The following is a 13,694-nucleotide window of genomic DNA, read 5'->3' as shown; positions in this document are numbered from 1 at the left end:
CTACAGCTTCAAAAAGATTGGTCACGCTCTCCTTATCTATCAGCAGGCCATCGGGAAGCGCTGCCGACCACGTCGATGTGATCCCTTCTCGCTTCGGAATCCCGCTGCAGGCAGGTTGTTCCGGCCCGAGTAGGCGAGTCGGAGAGGTACTTATAGCTCTGCCCCGCCAACTGCTCTCCCTCCTCCATCTGTATCCTCATCTACACTCACCGGTCACCATCAATCTACCAAGCACCTAACTTATCTACCTCCTCTCAAGATGGTTCAAGCAGACCAATACACTGGCGGCGAGACAGGCACTTGGTCTGTCGACGAGCTCACCCACTCCCTTCCGCGTGATTTCCGTACGTACCCCTTGCCCTTCTCCGCTGGCTTATCTGCGACAGCAGCTGATGACATGCAGTTGGCTACGGCCGGGATGTCCCCGAGTTCAAGCTTCCTGGCGGTAAGAAGCTCGCCGTGAATTTGTGAGTGGTCTCATCTAGCCTCCTGCTAGTTCGACAGGCAAGAGAGCTCACAAGTCAGCGTCATCAACTACGAGGAAGGCGGAGAGCACTCGCTTGCTCATGGCGACTCGGAGGGAGAGGCTATGCTGCAGGAGATCGGGACCGGCAAGACTCCATACGTCGGACAGAGAGATACCCGTGAGTCCTTCATTTGGCTCGCGCTAGCGCCCTCAACTCCCCGGAGACACGAGCTGACAGGTCAGCTATGGAGACCTCATTCGAGTACGGGTCCCGGGTAGGCATCTGGCGCCTGCTCAACCTCTTCGAAAAGCACTCGATGAAGGTCACCATGTACGCCGTCGGTCTCGCCCTCGAGCAGAACTTGGTCGCTACCAAGGCGATGCTTACTGGTGGCCACGAGATTGCCAGCCACTGCTGGAGGTGGTTCAACTTGCAAGTCTCGAATCTCCACTATCCCTAAAGCTCCTCATCACTCCCCTCTTCACACGCGTCCGCCTCATGCTGGAACCCGGCTGACATACCAGCGAGAAGATGTCCGCCGGCGAGGAAGAGTGGCACATCCGCAAAGGTATCGACTCGTACATCGCCACCACCGGCAAGGCTCCCGTCGGATGGTATTACGGTCGTCCCTCTCCTCGGTCCCGTGCTCTCATCGCCAAGATCTATGAGGAGAAGGGGCTCGAGCTCCTCTACGTCTCGGACGACTACTCGGACGATCTGCCCCACTGGAGGCCGTCGCCCGCTAACGGCAAGGGATTGCTTCACGTCCCGTACTCATATGTGAGTAGCATCTTCCCTTCTATTCTCTCTCAACCTTTCTTGCCCTTCACAATAATACTTCTGGCTTTGGGTCATCCCCTCTCTCCCTCTTCCCCCACGCAAGATGGGGTGCCACACTCGTCATAATTACCCCTTTGGGTGATTTGTGGGTTTACGGCATACCTTGAAGTCGTCCGTGGCAGTGTGGCACCTTTACCTGCAGCGTCTCCTCCTCTCCTTCCTCTTCCCTGCACCTCCGATACGTCGACTTTCTTACAGTATGAAGGATTTTTAACGTTCGCAGGCCAACAATGATTTCAAGTTCTTCATGTGAGTCGCTTTCTGCATGCATGTAGCTCGAAAAATGAGCGAAAACGAGCCAAAACTGACCCCTACAGCGCTCCTGGATTCGGCAGCACCAAGGCGTACGAGGAGCACATCATGGGTGCGGTCGAGACGCTCCTTGACGAGGGCAAGGACGGAAAGCCCAAGATGATGACTATCGGTACATTATTGTCCTATGTGAAGCATGGCTGACAGTGTAGCCCTCCACGCCCGCCTGATCGGCCAGCCCGGTCGATTCCAAGCCATCAAGCACATTGTCGAGTCTCTGTCCCAGAACCCCGACGTATGGGTCGCTACCCGCGAAGAGATTGCGAGACAGTGGGCGGGCCAGTACCCCGACCCCTACGCGGGCAAGACGAACGGTACCAAGTAAAGAGCGCAGAGGGAGTTGTAACTAGATCTAGATAGGGATGCATTTGGGTATTTGAGCTTTACTTTTGGCTGTACTGTCCTTTTGTCTTTCGGATGGGTACTGGTCAAGATGCGATGTTGACGATACCAGAACTGTTCATTCCTTTTGCGACGCCTTCATTTCGCGGATATGTTCGTTGACGTGCCCGCGTTCTTCCAGCTCGGAGAGAGAGAGGTATTTGGCGCCACGTATAGATTTGAGGCAGTTCTGTAACATCAGCAAACATTCTACTGAGATGCATACACTCCGAGCCCGTGCATACCGTCTGCCCTCTCCACGCCTAGTTCCGCATAGACAGGTCAATAGCTGTGTCCTCCCCTTGCGCAAACTCCCTTGGACCTCGTCCGAGATGCACCGTGAAAGGGGACGACTGCCTGGGTATTTCCCGATATCCCCGTTGAATCCCCGTTGAGACGCTCGAAGATGCGGGCAGAAGCCCAGCCAAACTCACGGTCGCCCCACAGTTACAGTCGAAGCCCTGAGCCATATCCCACTCCGTACTTGGGTAAAAGAAGGTCATGTCCTGTCCCCGCTGAATTCCTTGTGGCCCAGCTTTGACCCGCCATTCCGAGCTTCGGTTGGGAGGGAGGGCGACGTATACAGATGGGGCGCAAGAGTGGTTCACTGCCAGGGTCAGCTGCCGTTACTTTTCGGCCTGGCGGGTCCGCGTGCGATGGCTGCAGAGTTGGGCTCACTGAATAGCAGATCCGAGTTGAGCTCAAAGTGGTCGTTCGGACCTACACCGTGCTGGACGCTAGAGTACGCCTTGACTGGCGCTCTGGAGAGGTTCGTCAATTTGGTGATGTCCGAATTCGGCGGAAAGTCCTGCTGTATCAGCATTGTGAGCTGCACTGCTCTTCGAGAACTAGCCCACCTCCAGCGCCACCAGCTTGCTCGAGAACGACTCCTCGTCGCCGCCCTCGTTCTGCTCAAAGACCACCTTGAACAGCTCGGAGTGGGTCGGCTTGTACAGCTTTCCACCCTTGGTGTTCGCCGACGTCGGCTTTGTCCATGCCACAGGTGGCTCGGCGGGAAGTGAAACGAGTTCCTTGGTCATCTTGCGGGAGCTAGGCTGTTTGTTGTTGCTGATAGTCGATGGTAAGGTGATGTCAAGATGATGAAGAGGTTGCATGCAAGATATACCTGGCCATGGACCGGACCGGATGCGGCATAACCGAAACCCGGAGCCAATCACCGCCTCAGTCTGCCATGACCCTCGGATGATGAGCAATATGGACTGAGACTGGTCTCGAGCGACTTTTGGATACGCACAGCTCGTCTTGAGTGGCCTCCACGGCGTCGGGGTGAGTGACGAGTCCGACGCGATGCCCATGTCAGAAGTCAGCATCCCCCACGTGAGCACGTTGCAGCCCCACTTTGGTGCGAAGCCGCCGAGTCGTTCATCTCCGAAATGACGAGAGCGAGCGATGGATCGCACCGCGAGGTATCTACCGAGCGCTAATGGGGATGGTCGAAGTTTTTCAAGTGCACTGATCACACTAGCGAGCTCAATCTCCGCCCCCTGAGGTCGGTCAAGCCAAAGGAACCCCTCCTCTGTGCCTGAGACGTGTGTGTCTTCCTGAAGATCTCGGACCCGATCATCACGGCTCCCTGGAGTCGACACCTGATCGCAACCCACTAAGCGGCCGACTGGCTTCGACACCAATCATATCTGCCCATCTCCTTGCTCCCGGCCAACATGCAGGTGCCCGACTCGACTTTACACTACCGCCGGTCCCCCTCCCCTATTCCCATCCCCCTCTCGCCCCCACCCGCGATCCGCCTACCCCTATCGCCCGATGGCCCCTCAGACAACCCCGTACCTGTACCATGGCGGCAGCTCGCCCCTCTCCTCTTCTTTTCGGTATCGGACGCGATGACCTACGCGGTCATATTCCCTATCATCAGCGATATGGTGACCTCTTTCGGCGTCCCACCAGATAAGATCGGGCTATACGCGGGAATAGGCGAGGGAGTGATGATGCTGGTCGAAGCCATAGCAGCGCCAACATGGGCGAGGCTGGCGGACAAGTACGGGCGGCGACCCGCTCTGATAGCTGGGTTCTCTGTCTGCATGTTCGTCTGCCCCTTGGTTGGATTCAGTGGGGCGGTTTGGCATGTGGTACTATGGAGAGCATGCCGTAGGTCACCAGTCTAGATACGGATCAATAGCTGATGGACAGTCGGCCTGAACTCTGGAGGAGTCGTCACCAAGCTCATCGCGACCGAGCTATCCCACACCTCCAATCGCGCCCAGATCTTCTCCATCCTCTCACCGTCCTTCTCCATCGGCATGCTCTTTGGCACCTTCCTCGGCGGCGAGCTGGCACATCCGTACGGCCGCCTCCCGTCCTGGCTTGGCGGTGCAAGCGAGTTCTGGCGGCGGCATCCATTTGCGCTCCCCTGCATCCTCGTCGGCGTGATAGACGCCATCGCCGTTGTCGTCGGCCTGCTCTTCCTCGTCGAGACCAAGCGCGCATCCCAATCCGGTTCAGGCTCCGAGAAGCACCAACCCAAAAGCCAATTCTCGGCGGCCCTCAAAGTACCCGGCTTTGTACTCATGACGGTCGTCTTCCTCCTGTTCCAGGTCTCTACCTTTTCATGGGATGGGATGTACACCGTCTTTACGTATACCCAGCCAGCACAGGGTGGGCTGGGTCTACCGGTAGATACGATCGGCCTCCTCTATTCCGCAAACTACCTCTTCTCATTCGCCATGAACCCGATCTTCCTCCCAAAGATGCAGAAGCGCTTCGGGTCGACACTGGCGCTGGGCATTGTATTGGCGATGTGGCCGACGCTGGCGCTGCTCATCCCCATAACACAATGGACGGCGGTACATGCCAGGTGGGCAATGTGGGGAGTCCTGCTTGTGCAGTTGATCATGCGTGCGGTGGGGGCATTCGGATGGGCGTATGTCATGTCTATGTCGTTCATGAGGTGTTGAAACTGACTCTCAGGATGTGCGATATCCTCACCATGACTCTGTTTGACGATTACCCAGATCTCATGGCGACCGCCAGCGCCATCAGTATCATCAGCGGGGTAAGCTATCCCTGATACCCATGTCAAGCTCTGCTGACCACATCAGGCTGGCGGAAGAGCTATCGGTCCGGCAGTGTCCGGTTGGCTATTCTCCATCTCAACCCAGTACCCAGCGGGCAGCCTCCTCCGCCAAATTTCATGGATGTACATGGTCGCAGTGACAATACCGGCGGTGCTGCTCGTCCGCTTCATTCCGAGGGACGGGTCGAGACCGAGCAAGGAGGAATACGAGGCGGTACCGATGCTAGAAGCAAGTGAGCGGGAGGCAAATGATGGGCCAAAGCGAGCTCGGACGAGTGCCATGGAGGTGTAGGTAAATAGAAATGTAGCATTAGTGTTTATAGTCAGTAGATTAGCGGGGCATCTCAGGGCAACCCTTTTAACAATGCAATTCTCCGTTTCCCAAGATCCATACTCTTCCTTTCCCTCTTTGTTTAACCCGCCTTCTCTCATTGCTCCTTTCCATCATCGTCAATTCCTCTTCGCGTCCTGTGCCCCAGCAATCAACTGCGCACCCGCCGTTTCCCATAAATCTCCCGCCTAGAAATTGAACGGCAGATTCGGATCCGCGCCCCAATCCTGCCCTGCCGCAGCGATCTGACTCCAAAACTCGCTTGTTCCCAGATCCGTCAACACCCCAAACTCATTCCCCTGCTGTCCCTGTCCCATCGTATACCCTGTCCCCGTCCCCGTCCCGACCTGCGGACTGCTCTGCACCCACCCGCTGTTCCCATCCGCGAGGTTCGGGGTAGACGGCACAGTCTGCCCTTGACCCGCCACGGCGCCAATTGTAGGTCCCGCATCGCTCAGTAATGACATTTGCGGTTGTTGTGATGGACCCGCGCTAGGCATGGGATTACTGGTGAAGGAGGTATCGGGGATGACGGTCTGCCAGAGCGAGGCAAAGTCATTGTTGAACCCCTGGAGCATTTCCAGCCCATCAAAGTCGACGCCCCCAACGTCGAAGGTGTAGTTGACGGGCTGTAAGAAGTCGGTAGGTGAGATAGTGGTATAGCCCGACTGAGACTGGGGTTGATGAGGGTACGAGATACCGGCCGATCCAGGTCGGTTCTGGTAGGACCGTGACCGCTCGGGAAGAGCCGTACGTGTGTCCGAGGTTTCGTATGCGTGAGCGCTGCCCGGCCGAGCTGACATGGGCGAGCGCTGCGCTTGCAGCGCACCCCAGGGTGCCGAGGCTGAGGTGATGGGTGGGCTCCCATATCCCGTAGATGAGAAATACCGCTTGTCCCCGGCCGGATGAAGCGAAGGCCTTTTGGAGCTGCTCCCTCCCTCGGGATGAGAAGACTTGCGCCGTTTCTTGCTCGATCGATCCATCCCCGATTTCACCACCTCCTTGCCCCTCCGCTCCGCCTCATCCAGCAGCTCCTTTAACTTCTTCGCACCTGGCCAGACTGGCTCGAGCGCCTTCAGCGAGCGGCGGCATGAGTCCACCTGAGGCCCGACCGCGTCCACCACGACCTGATCCTTCGCCTGCACCTCGCACAGAAGCAGCATGACCGCTGCGGACCAGAGATACTGGCAAAACACCGCGAGATGATGTGAGGGAGGCAAGAGCACCCTCGATTGCGCCGCGATATGGATGACCGACCGAGCCGCTGCAACGCAGTGCGAAAGACTGGTGGAAGAGGGGAGTGGCCGAGGTCGACCCGAGTCCAGACTGGGCGGTAGGAAGTTCCGGTGCAGCGTGATGAGGCACGCAAAGTACGTGTTGCTCAGGGCGGCGGAGACAAGCTGGATCGCGCTGTCCTGCGACTGGTCCTTGTACTTTGGCGAGACCTCGTGCGCAAGCCAGTCCCGCAGAGCCTTGTCGAGCTTGTCAATGGACGTCTGTTGGGCCGACAGAAATCCCGGGTCATCCGCCGACCGACCCTGCGATGGGCGGTATAGGATGTGGCTGATCTTGCCCGAGATCTTGCACAGCTTGGTGAGGGCGACGAAGCCGGACATGGTAGATGGCTGAGATTCGGCGGGTACGGGCGAGTGACCGGCGCTGCTCTCGCCGGAAGCGGAGAGGGAGAGGAGGGTATCGTCATCGAGCTCGGCGGGGTAGGGGACGTCAATGTCGAGATCATCGACGCCGGGCGGCCGGCCGAGGGTGAGCGATACCATCCGATCCAGACCGTATGCGCTCCACCAGCACCGGGAGCGGACTTGCTTGTCGGCAAAAGAGAGCTTGAGGCGGGCTGCAGAGCGCTGATGATCAGCCCGGTCTATTCCGTATCAGTTGATATGACTCACGTGCAGACCCAGATCTTGCGCCATGCGCAGCGCAATCCCACACAACAACCACGACATCGGCATAGCGTTCACGCTTGCCTGGAACGCAGCCATGAGAATGAGCGCTTGGATCTGGTTCAGACTGATGTCGGTGATACTTGTGTACCGTAGGATCTGGGATCTGTAGATGTAAGCTTGAAGCACCTCATCCCGCTGCTTCGTGGAGCTAGCTTACCTTTCATACCAGATGACCCCGGCTTCTGCTTCCCCTGGCAAGACCGTCTCCTCGTCAGATTCCCGCTTCGCCTCGTCTCCAGGCGAGGCCTTCTGTTTCTGTTTCTCCCTCTTCCAGGCTCGCGAGGTCACGATGACCCGCTCGCCTAGAGCAAAGATGGCGAACACCATAGAGACGAACTAACTCGTCAGCTTCATCCTCACTCCGGTAAGGAAAACTCACCATGCCCGACTTCTCCAGAACGCCCGCACTTCTCCGCTGCATGAGAGCCGCATATGCCTCCCTGAACTCCCGCTCAATCATAATCGGCAAAATAGGGTGTATCTCCCTAAAGTACGCGTCGATCATCTCCTCCGCTGCTCTCGCCTCGGGATACACCACTTCATCCACCGTGGGCAAGACATTGATAACCCCGGACCCCGCCACAGGAGCGAAATATGGGTTATCCCCCGACGTTGGTTGTCGGCCGGGAAGAGGTTCCGGGCGTTGGTGTGGCGAAGTAGGGTTGAAGGAATCGAGGAGGGAGAGGGTGTTCGACGCGCCGATCCACCGATAATTGCCCCGCTCGTCCTGCGTCATTTGGCCGTTATTGTGCTCGTGGTCAAACTCGTCCCCGTCCGCGTCGGGATCGTCATCCCCGTCGTCGGCTTGAGCTGGATGGTACCCCGTAGGCTCCTGATGGGGATACCCATACCGCTCCCCAGCCCCCTCCCCATTCTGCATGACCTTCAGTTCCATCCCTTCTCCCCTCTCAAATGCGTCAAGCATAGGCAGCAGCCTCGCATTGACCACCTCGAGCGCCTGTACCCTACTCTCCAGATTCTGCACGTACTGCCGGGAATACGCCGCTCGGTCTCTTGTCGGCGGGTATGTGCACTCAAGGCTCGCCTGAGTACACTGTTGGCATGGTCCGGGTGGACCATTGGCATCTCCCCCCTTCGAGGGGGCAGAGGGACCCGGAAGGCATTTGATCTTCTTGAGCCGGCACGACTTGCACGCGGCGTACGCCCGGACCTTGGTCAAGTCGGGCGGGCCGTCGAAACCTGGTGGAGATGATTCGATAGCAGCGTGTGTGGGAGCGGATTGGGAGGCGCGCTTCTTCTTGGGAGCAGCGGGCAGTTGGAGGACGGAAGGACCGGGTAGGGAGCCGGAGCTGAAGGGTGCACCGCGGCGGGGGTCAAAAGTCCGAGGATCCATGATGTTGTTGCTGACACGATTCAAGATATAGTGACCGCAGTGCTGAGCGTTGACGCGTTCGTCCGACAGAGTCGCTCGCCAGAAGCTGAGATCGCGATGAGATGGTGAGATGATGATGGCGAAAGGATGATCCACGGCGCAGATAGAGCTTAGCTTGTTCTTCTTTGACGCACCACATTCCGTGACGTAAGGCGGTGGTCTGGCCCGCGTGGGGCACCTTTCGGCAAGTTCCCCCGTCAAACCTGACCGGGCTGACCTCAATAGGGTATGCTCTTATGCTCGCCTACATGGCCGCCTGATCAGACATCCATGTAGCGATAGTCTCCCAATACAAGCATTTGCTGTAGCTGCTGAGAGCGCAAGGGGGTACCAACTGGGGTTCTCACATCTAATAGCGAATGTCTTCCTTTCTCGGAGCTGCACGTGGTGGCACTGGGTCGGGGCTACAGAGTAGGCCAGTCTCTGCTCCCCTTGCGATCACTGGGAGAAAGGCTGGCCAAGAGGTCTTCATTATAGCTGAAGACCTATGTCGACTGATGACTCGATGTCTCTTCCCCTGCGGCCTCAACTCACTCCACCCACGCTCCATGCTTCTTATGCCACTCCTCAATCCCCTCGCCCGGCCCATATCCGTCATACGCCTTCGCCCCTTCTGGTATCGGCACAGACTTGGCACAAGAGTCCCTCTTGATGGCCAGCATCGTCGTCCCCTCCGGCAGCGCAGGGAGCGGGCCGGGCTTGTCGATGCTCGCGGCGAAAGGATAGATCCAGTGGGCCCACTCCTCGTCGTGTAGCCATAGCATGGATGAGCAGTCGGCGCAGAAGCTCCGCTTGGAGTTGACCCGCTTGGTGGGCTTGTCGTCTGCGTCGAACTCGAGTACAGCGATGTACTCCCTGCGCGGTCAGCATATTCTCGGATACGATAGTCTGAGCCGAGCCTGGCTGGAGACATACTTGATCTTCTCTTTTCCTCGGACTATCTTGAGCGTATCGGTGTTGCCCATGATATTGACACTCCCCATGTACCCGCCGGGCTTGCGGCAGATGGAGCAGTAGCAGAGCTGGTATGGGACCGGAGTGTTGGATTCGACGGTGTACTTGACTGCCTTGCAATGGCATGAGCTTCAGAATCAGCAATCTTGCTCTTCGCTTTGGGGACAGTGATCCGGCTACGTACCCTTCCAATAGGACTGGCATGTTTCTCGAAGGTTTGACGGGTGAGAGATGCAGTCAGATGGCTGTTCAGTGCGCATCAGTGCAGGGTTACAACCAGATCCACCCGATGACGCAACTCGGAGGTGACCGGTGACCGCCTGGCCTCAGCACAAGGGATGTCAGAAGCAATTACTGCTCTGGTGTCCACTCAGCGATTCCCAGGCTCCATCACGCTGCCGAAGAGTATAATACATCGCCTGAGAAAGATGACAAAAGAAACCTAGTAACCGCCCCGACCCCTACTTGAGAATCCCCCCCGCCCGCCCCGGTCACCACCTCCTCCGCCCCTCGAGAACCCTCTTCCTCCGCGGTCCCCACCGAATCCGCCCCTCGATCCGCCCCTGCCTCCTCGGTCACCACCGAATCCACCCCGACCTCCTCCACCGCGAGGTGCGCCTCTGCCTCGGGGTGCTCCGCGGCCGCGCATACCCCCTCGTCCGCCCGCACCCGCTGCGCCAGCGCTGCTTTTCTTCTCTGTGCGATATCAGCTAACGGACCACTCAGCGGGTTCCAGATAGCTGGTAGTGCCAGAAGTTGCAGCCGGCAGACTCACTCTTTCCATCCTGCCCGGGTACTTTTGGCTTGGGCAAGAACCGCTCAATTGGCAACAGCTTGTCCCCTCCAATGAACACCTTATCCTCCTTCTTGAAGCTGCTAGCCAGCATACCCTGCTCCATCTTGACAGTGAAGAAGACCTCGTTGATGGGACCCAATATTTCATCGACCTTGCCGATTTGTGTCTTGTTCGACAGGTAGATAGGGGCGTTGAAATAGGGGACTTTGGTGGGCATGGTAAGGGAGCAGAGCATCTCTGATTCGACAGGGTGGATGAAGGATCCTACTTCTGCATAGCTTCAGCTGAGGCCCCTGTGCTCTGACCGGGAGGTAGGGTACCGTTAGCTGAACAAACGTACCGAGCACAGTATCAGGCGGTCCGAAGTCCCTCTGGCCGTAACCCCCACGTCCACCACCTCTCCCTCCTCCTCCGCCCCTGAAACCTCCTCCGCCGCGTCCTCTGTCACCGCCGCCTCTTGAGAATCCTCCGCGTCCGCTCATTGTCGATGCTGTAGGTGTGGATAGTAGTGGAAGGTGTGAGTATAGCTGCAAGTGATGGTAAGGGGTTGCTGAGCGGGGGTGCAGGTGAGGTAAATTCTCGGAGAAGTATTTTACTGATTTCCGGCACGGGAATTAGCGGCGTTATCGCTTTCTACTGCCAATTCGCGCTCGTGCCTCCACCCGCCAAGTCCAACCGTCTCTTGCAACGTACATCTATCATGCTTGCTTGATCACTCTCTTTACTATCCTCTCGGCCTGCATTAGAAGCACACAGGCACGCTGAATTACGTCCAGCAGCATGGCGTCTTTCAAACAGGCTCCATTGGCTTCGGCGGGCCAGTATAAGGCTGCCAAGGAAGCGTTTCACGCCAACAACGTGGGGTCGTCTATCATGAACATCAATGTGCTTAGTCTCACTGCGTTGGTAAGCTAAGATGACGCATATTCCGCAAGACTCGAAAGCTCACGAGTAGACCGCCTACGCTATCTACGCCGCAACAACAGGCAAGCGCCGTTCATCCCCCATCTTCGACTCCGCCACGACCGTCCTCCCGCTTCTTCTGGGCGTCACCCTGTTCGCTACTCAGCCATCCACCTTCAACGCGGTTCTGATCTGTATCTTTGGATTACTGTTCAATCCTACTCAGCGGGCACTCCAAGAAAAGCGGTACGCCGCGGGTTTTACTCGGCCGTCGACCGACCCAGCCAAGTCCAAGGGCAAATGGCTGGAGGAATCGGACTCGGACGAGGAACCTTCTCAACCCGCTACGACCTCCGTTCCTGCTTCCCGCACGGGGGTCACGCTTCCTTCCGAGGTGATATCGGCCAGCTCGACCGCTACTTCGCCGGATCTTTCAGTGGAAGGCTCGCCCGACCGCAAGGGGTCCTCGCGCAGAAGACGGCGCTCTGCGTCGCCTGCGGTGGACGGACATACCGCCATAGACGTCATGGAGACGCCGGAGATGTTGGCGAATGGAACGATGCTGCGCCAACAACAGGCGTACCCGTCTCCGTTGCAACGGAAGGGCGAGAAGACGTCTACCGGCAGCTCGGGCAGACTGCCCTTTCTCTCGGTCTATCGAGCGCACATGATGATCATGACGATACATTGCATCCTCGCAGTGGATTTCCCGATCTTTCCTCGCTGGCTGGGCAAGTGCGAAGACTTTGGGACTAGTCTTGTGAGTCACGACGCCCATCAACTGCCCATGTCCGACCAAGAATTCCCCCATCCCTTCAATCCCCTCCATCCCCGCAGACCGTACATCGCCGCCATCCGCATACTCATCTCCTCCTGACTCGTTTGGTCTATATCGCCACCGCCACTCGACACCTTCGTAAAGGGCATCGAGCTGACTTTACAGATGGACGTCGGGGTCGGGTCTTTTGTCTTTTCTCTGGGCATCATCTCAACTCGGAACTATACGTCTGAACGTCAATCCGGAAACTCGATTCTGCGCAGCGCGAGGAAAGCTCTTCCGATCTTAGCGCTGGGTATGGTGCGTGTAATCATGGTCAAGGGGGTGGAATATCCCGTACGTTCAGCTTCATATACCGCTCAGATTGCGTCAGAGGGCACAAGTAAGCTGATGGTTGTAGGAGCACGTGTCGGAGTACGGAGTGCACTGGAACTTCTTCTTCACACTGGCCATTCTGCCATTCATGGGCGCGCTGCTGTGGCCATTACGTCGACGGGGCCTGGACTGGACGATTCTCGGAGCTCTCATCACAGCTTGTAAGCTACCTCGCCGCGAAGGACGAGCAACGCGAGCAGCTCACACTTACAGGGCATCAATTCTTCCTCTCCTTCAGCCCTCTCCAAGCCTACGTCCTGTCCCCGATCCGACAAGGCCTCCTCGGCGCCAACAAAGAAGGCCTCGCATCCTTACCCGGCTATCTCGCTATATACCTGCTCGGCTTGGCTACAGGTCAGCACATACTCCGAGCGACTGCTCTCGGTCGACTGGAGAAGGTTTCGGGCAAGTCGTCGGCGGAGCAGGCGGAAGAGAGGTACAGGAAGAGGAGGACAGAGCTGGCGTTGGAGCTATTTGGGTACGCGGTGGCGTGGTGGGCTATGTTGGCGGTATGTCGAGTTGGGGGAATGGGTGTGTCACGAAGACTGGTGAGCTCCCTATCATTTTGAAGGGTCGTCCCCTTCTGATGTGAAGCTCACAATCCAGGCGAATCTTCCCTACGTGCTCTGGGTCGCCGCCTTCAACTCTACCTTCCTCCTCGGCTATCTCATCATCGAAACGCTGGTCGTCCCACCTCATCCCGTCTCTCCCCCATGTCCCCCTCTTCTCGAAGCCATCAACAAGAACAGTCTTCCACTCTTCCTAGCGGCAAATCTCCTCACTGGCGTAGTCAACATCTCGATGCGGACAATGTATGCCAAGTGGTATACATCTCTAGGCGTTCTGGTGGCGTACTCAGGGTGCTTATGCGGTCTGGCGTGGATGTGGCGGAGATGGCGGCTGAGGATATGAGTCGCACCATGCGGTATGAATGAAGTCAATGCTGCCAGTTCAGGTCTAATACTTATCTCGAAGGAGTCGTGTTCCGAGACCGAGTACAGCGGCAGCCACAACAGAGTCAAGACAATGCAGACACTATCATCGGCTATCTAACGTGTATGAGCCGGCCAAATTATACTAATCAATACCAAACTACAAGACAAAGGAGCTGAGCACCTCGTGCACCATGTCCGATCCCATGGACAGCTCTT

The 13,694-nt window shown here is 57.4% G+C and overlaps 7 protein-coding genes across 7 annotated transcripts; 3 read left to right on the top strand and 4 right to left on the bottom strand.

The window, feature by feature from the left end:
- Window positions 1-259: 259 nt before the first annotated feature.
- MKK02DRAFT_38622 (chitin deacetylase) lies at window positions 260-1,944 on the top strand (the record flags this gene model as incomplete). The annotated part of the gene is made up of 8 exons (XM_053090191.1): window positions 260-344; window positions 404-467; window positions 526-644; window positions 710-887; window positions 992-1,247; window positions 1,531-1,556; window positions 1,625-1,731; window positions 1,772-1,944. The coding sequence occupies 8 exons, from the start codon at window positions 260-262 to the stop codon at window positions 1,942-1,944; spliced, it is 1,008 nt and encodes a 335-aa protein (XP_052943729.1).
- A 135-nt stretch (window positions 1,945-2,079) lies between these two features.
- On the bottom strand, window positions 2,080-3,040 carry MKK02DRAFT_38621 (uncharacterized protein; the record flags this gene model as incomplete). The annotated part of the gene is made up of 4 exons (XM_053090190.1): window positions 2,080-2,190; window positions 2,435-2,607; window positions 2,679-2,808; window positions 2,858-3,040. 4 exons carry the CDS (start codon window positions 3,038-3,040, stop codon window positions 2,080-2,082), a joined length of 597 nt encoding a protein of 198 aa, XP_052943728.1.
- Window positions 3,041-3,682: 642 nt separating this feature from the next.
- Window positions 3,683-5,341, top strand: MKK02DRAFT_17234 (major facilitator superfamily domain-containing protein; the record flags this gene model as incomplete). Its single annotated transcript, XM_053085759.1, has 4 exons — window positions 3,683-4,124; window positions 4,167-4,896; window positions 4,944-5,028; window positions 5,075-5,341. 4 exons carry the CDS (start codon window positions 3,683-3,685, stop codon window positions 5,339-5,341), a joined length of 1,524 nt encoding a protein of 507 aa, XP_052943727.1.
- A 227-nt stretch (window positions 5,342-5,568) lies between these two features.
- MKK02DRAFT_38619 (fungal-specific transcription factor domain-containing protein) lies at window positions 5,569-8,698 on the bottom strand (the record flags this gene model as incomplete). The annotated part of the gene is made up of 4 exons (XM_053090189.1): window positions 5,569-7,242; window positions 7,288-7,447; window positions 7,502-7,680; window positions 7,724-8,698. 4 exons carry the CDS (start codon window positions 8,696-8,698, stop codon window positions 5,569-5,571), a joined length of 2,988 nt encoding a protein of 995 aa, XP_052943726.1.
- A 569-nt stretch (window positions 8,699-9,267) lies between these two features.
- On the bottom strand, window positions 9,268-9,819 carry MKK02DRAFT_17875 (Mss4-like protein; the record flags this gene model as incomplete). The annotated part of the gene is made up of 2 exons (XM_053085854.1): window positions 9,268-9,588; window positions 9,649-9,819. Coding segments are annotated over 2 exons (492 nt in total), but the record flags the coding sequence as incomplete, so codon positions are not given.
- Window positions 9,820-10,133: 314 nt separating this feature from the next.
- Window positions 10,134-10,969, bottom strand: MKK02DRAFT_17302 (putative snoRNP protein; the record flags this gene model as incomplete). The annotated part of the gene is made up of 3 exons (XM_053085771.1): window positions 10,134-10,374; window positions 10,463-10,757; window positions 10,828-10,969. 3 exons carry the CDS (start codon window positions 10,967-10,969, stop codon window positions 10,134-10,136), a joined length of 678 nt encoding a protein of 225 aa, XP_052943724.1.
- Window positions 10,970-11,267: 298 nt separating this feature from the next.
- Window positions 11,268-13,455, top strand: MKK02DRAFT_28689 (GPI-anchored wall transfer protein 1; the record flags this gene model as incomplete). Its single annotated transcript, XM_053087626.1, has 6 exons — window positions 11,268-11,393; window positions 11,443-12,150; window positions 12,334-12,468; window positions 12,569-12,704; window positions 12,757-13,091; window positions 13,150-13,455. 6 exons carry the CDS (start codon window positions 11,268-11,270, stop codon window positions 13,453-13,455), a joined length of 1,746 nt encoding a protein of 581 aa, XP_052943723.1.
- Between the last annotated feature and the right edge of the window lie 239 nt (window positions 13,456-13,694).

This window comes from Dioszegia hungarica (assembly GCF_025882075.1).
Source record: "Dioszegia hungarica strain PDD-24b-2 chromosome Unknown MKK02contig_16, whole genome shotgun sequence".
Lineage (NCBI taxonomy): Eukaryota > Fungi > Basidiomycota > Tremellomycetes > Tremellales > Bulleribasidiaceae > Dioszegia > Dioszegia hungarica.
This window is presented reverse-complemented; position numbering and strand designations above follow the sequence as displayed.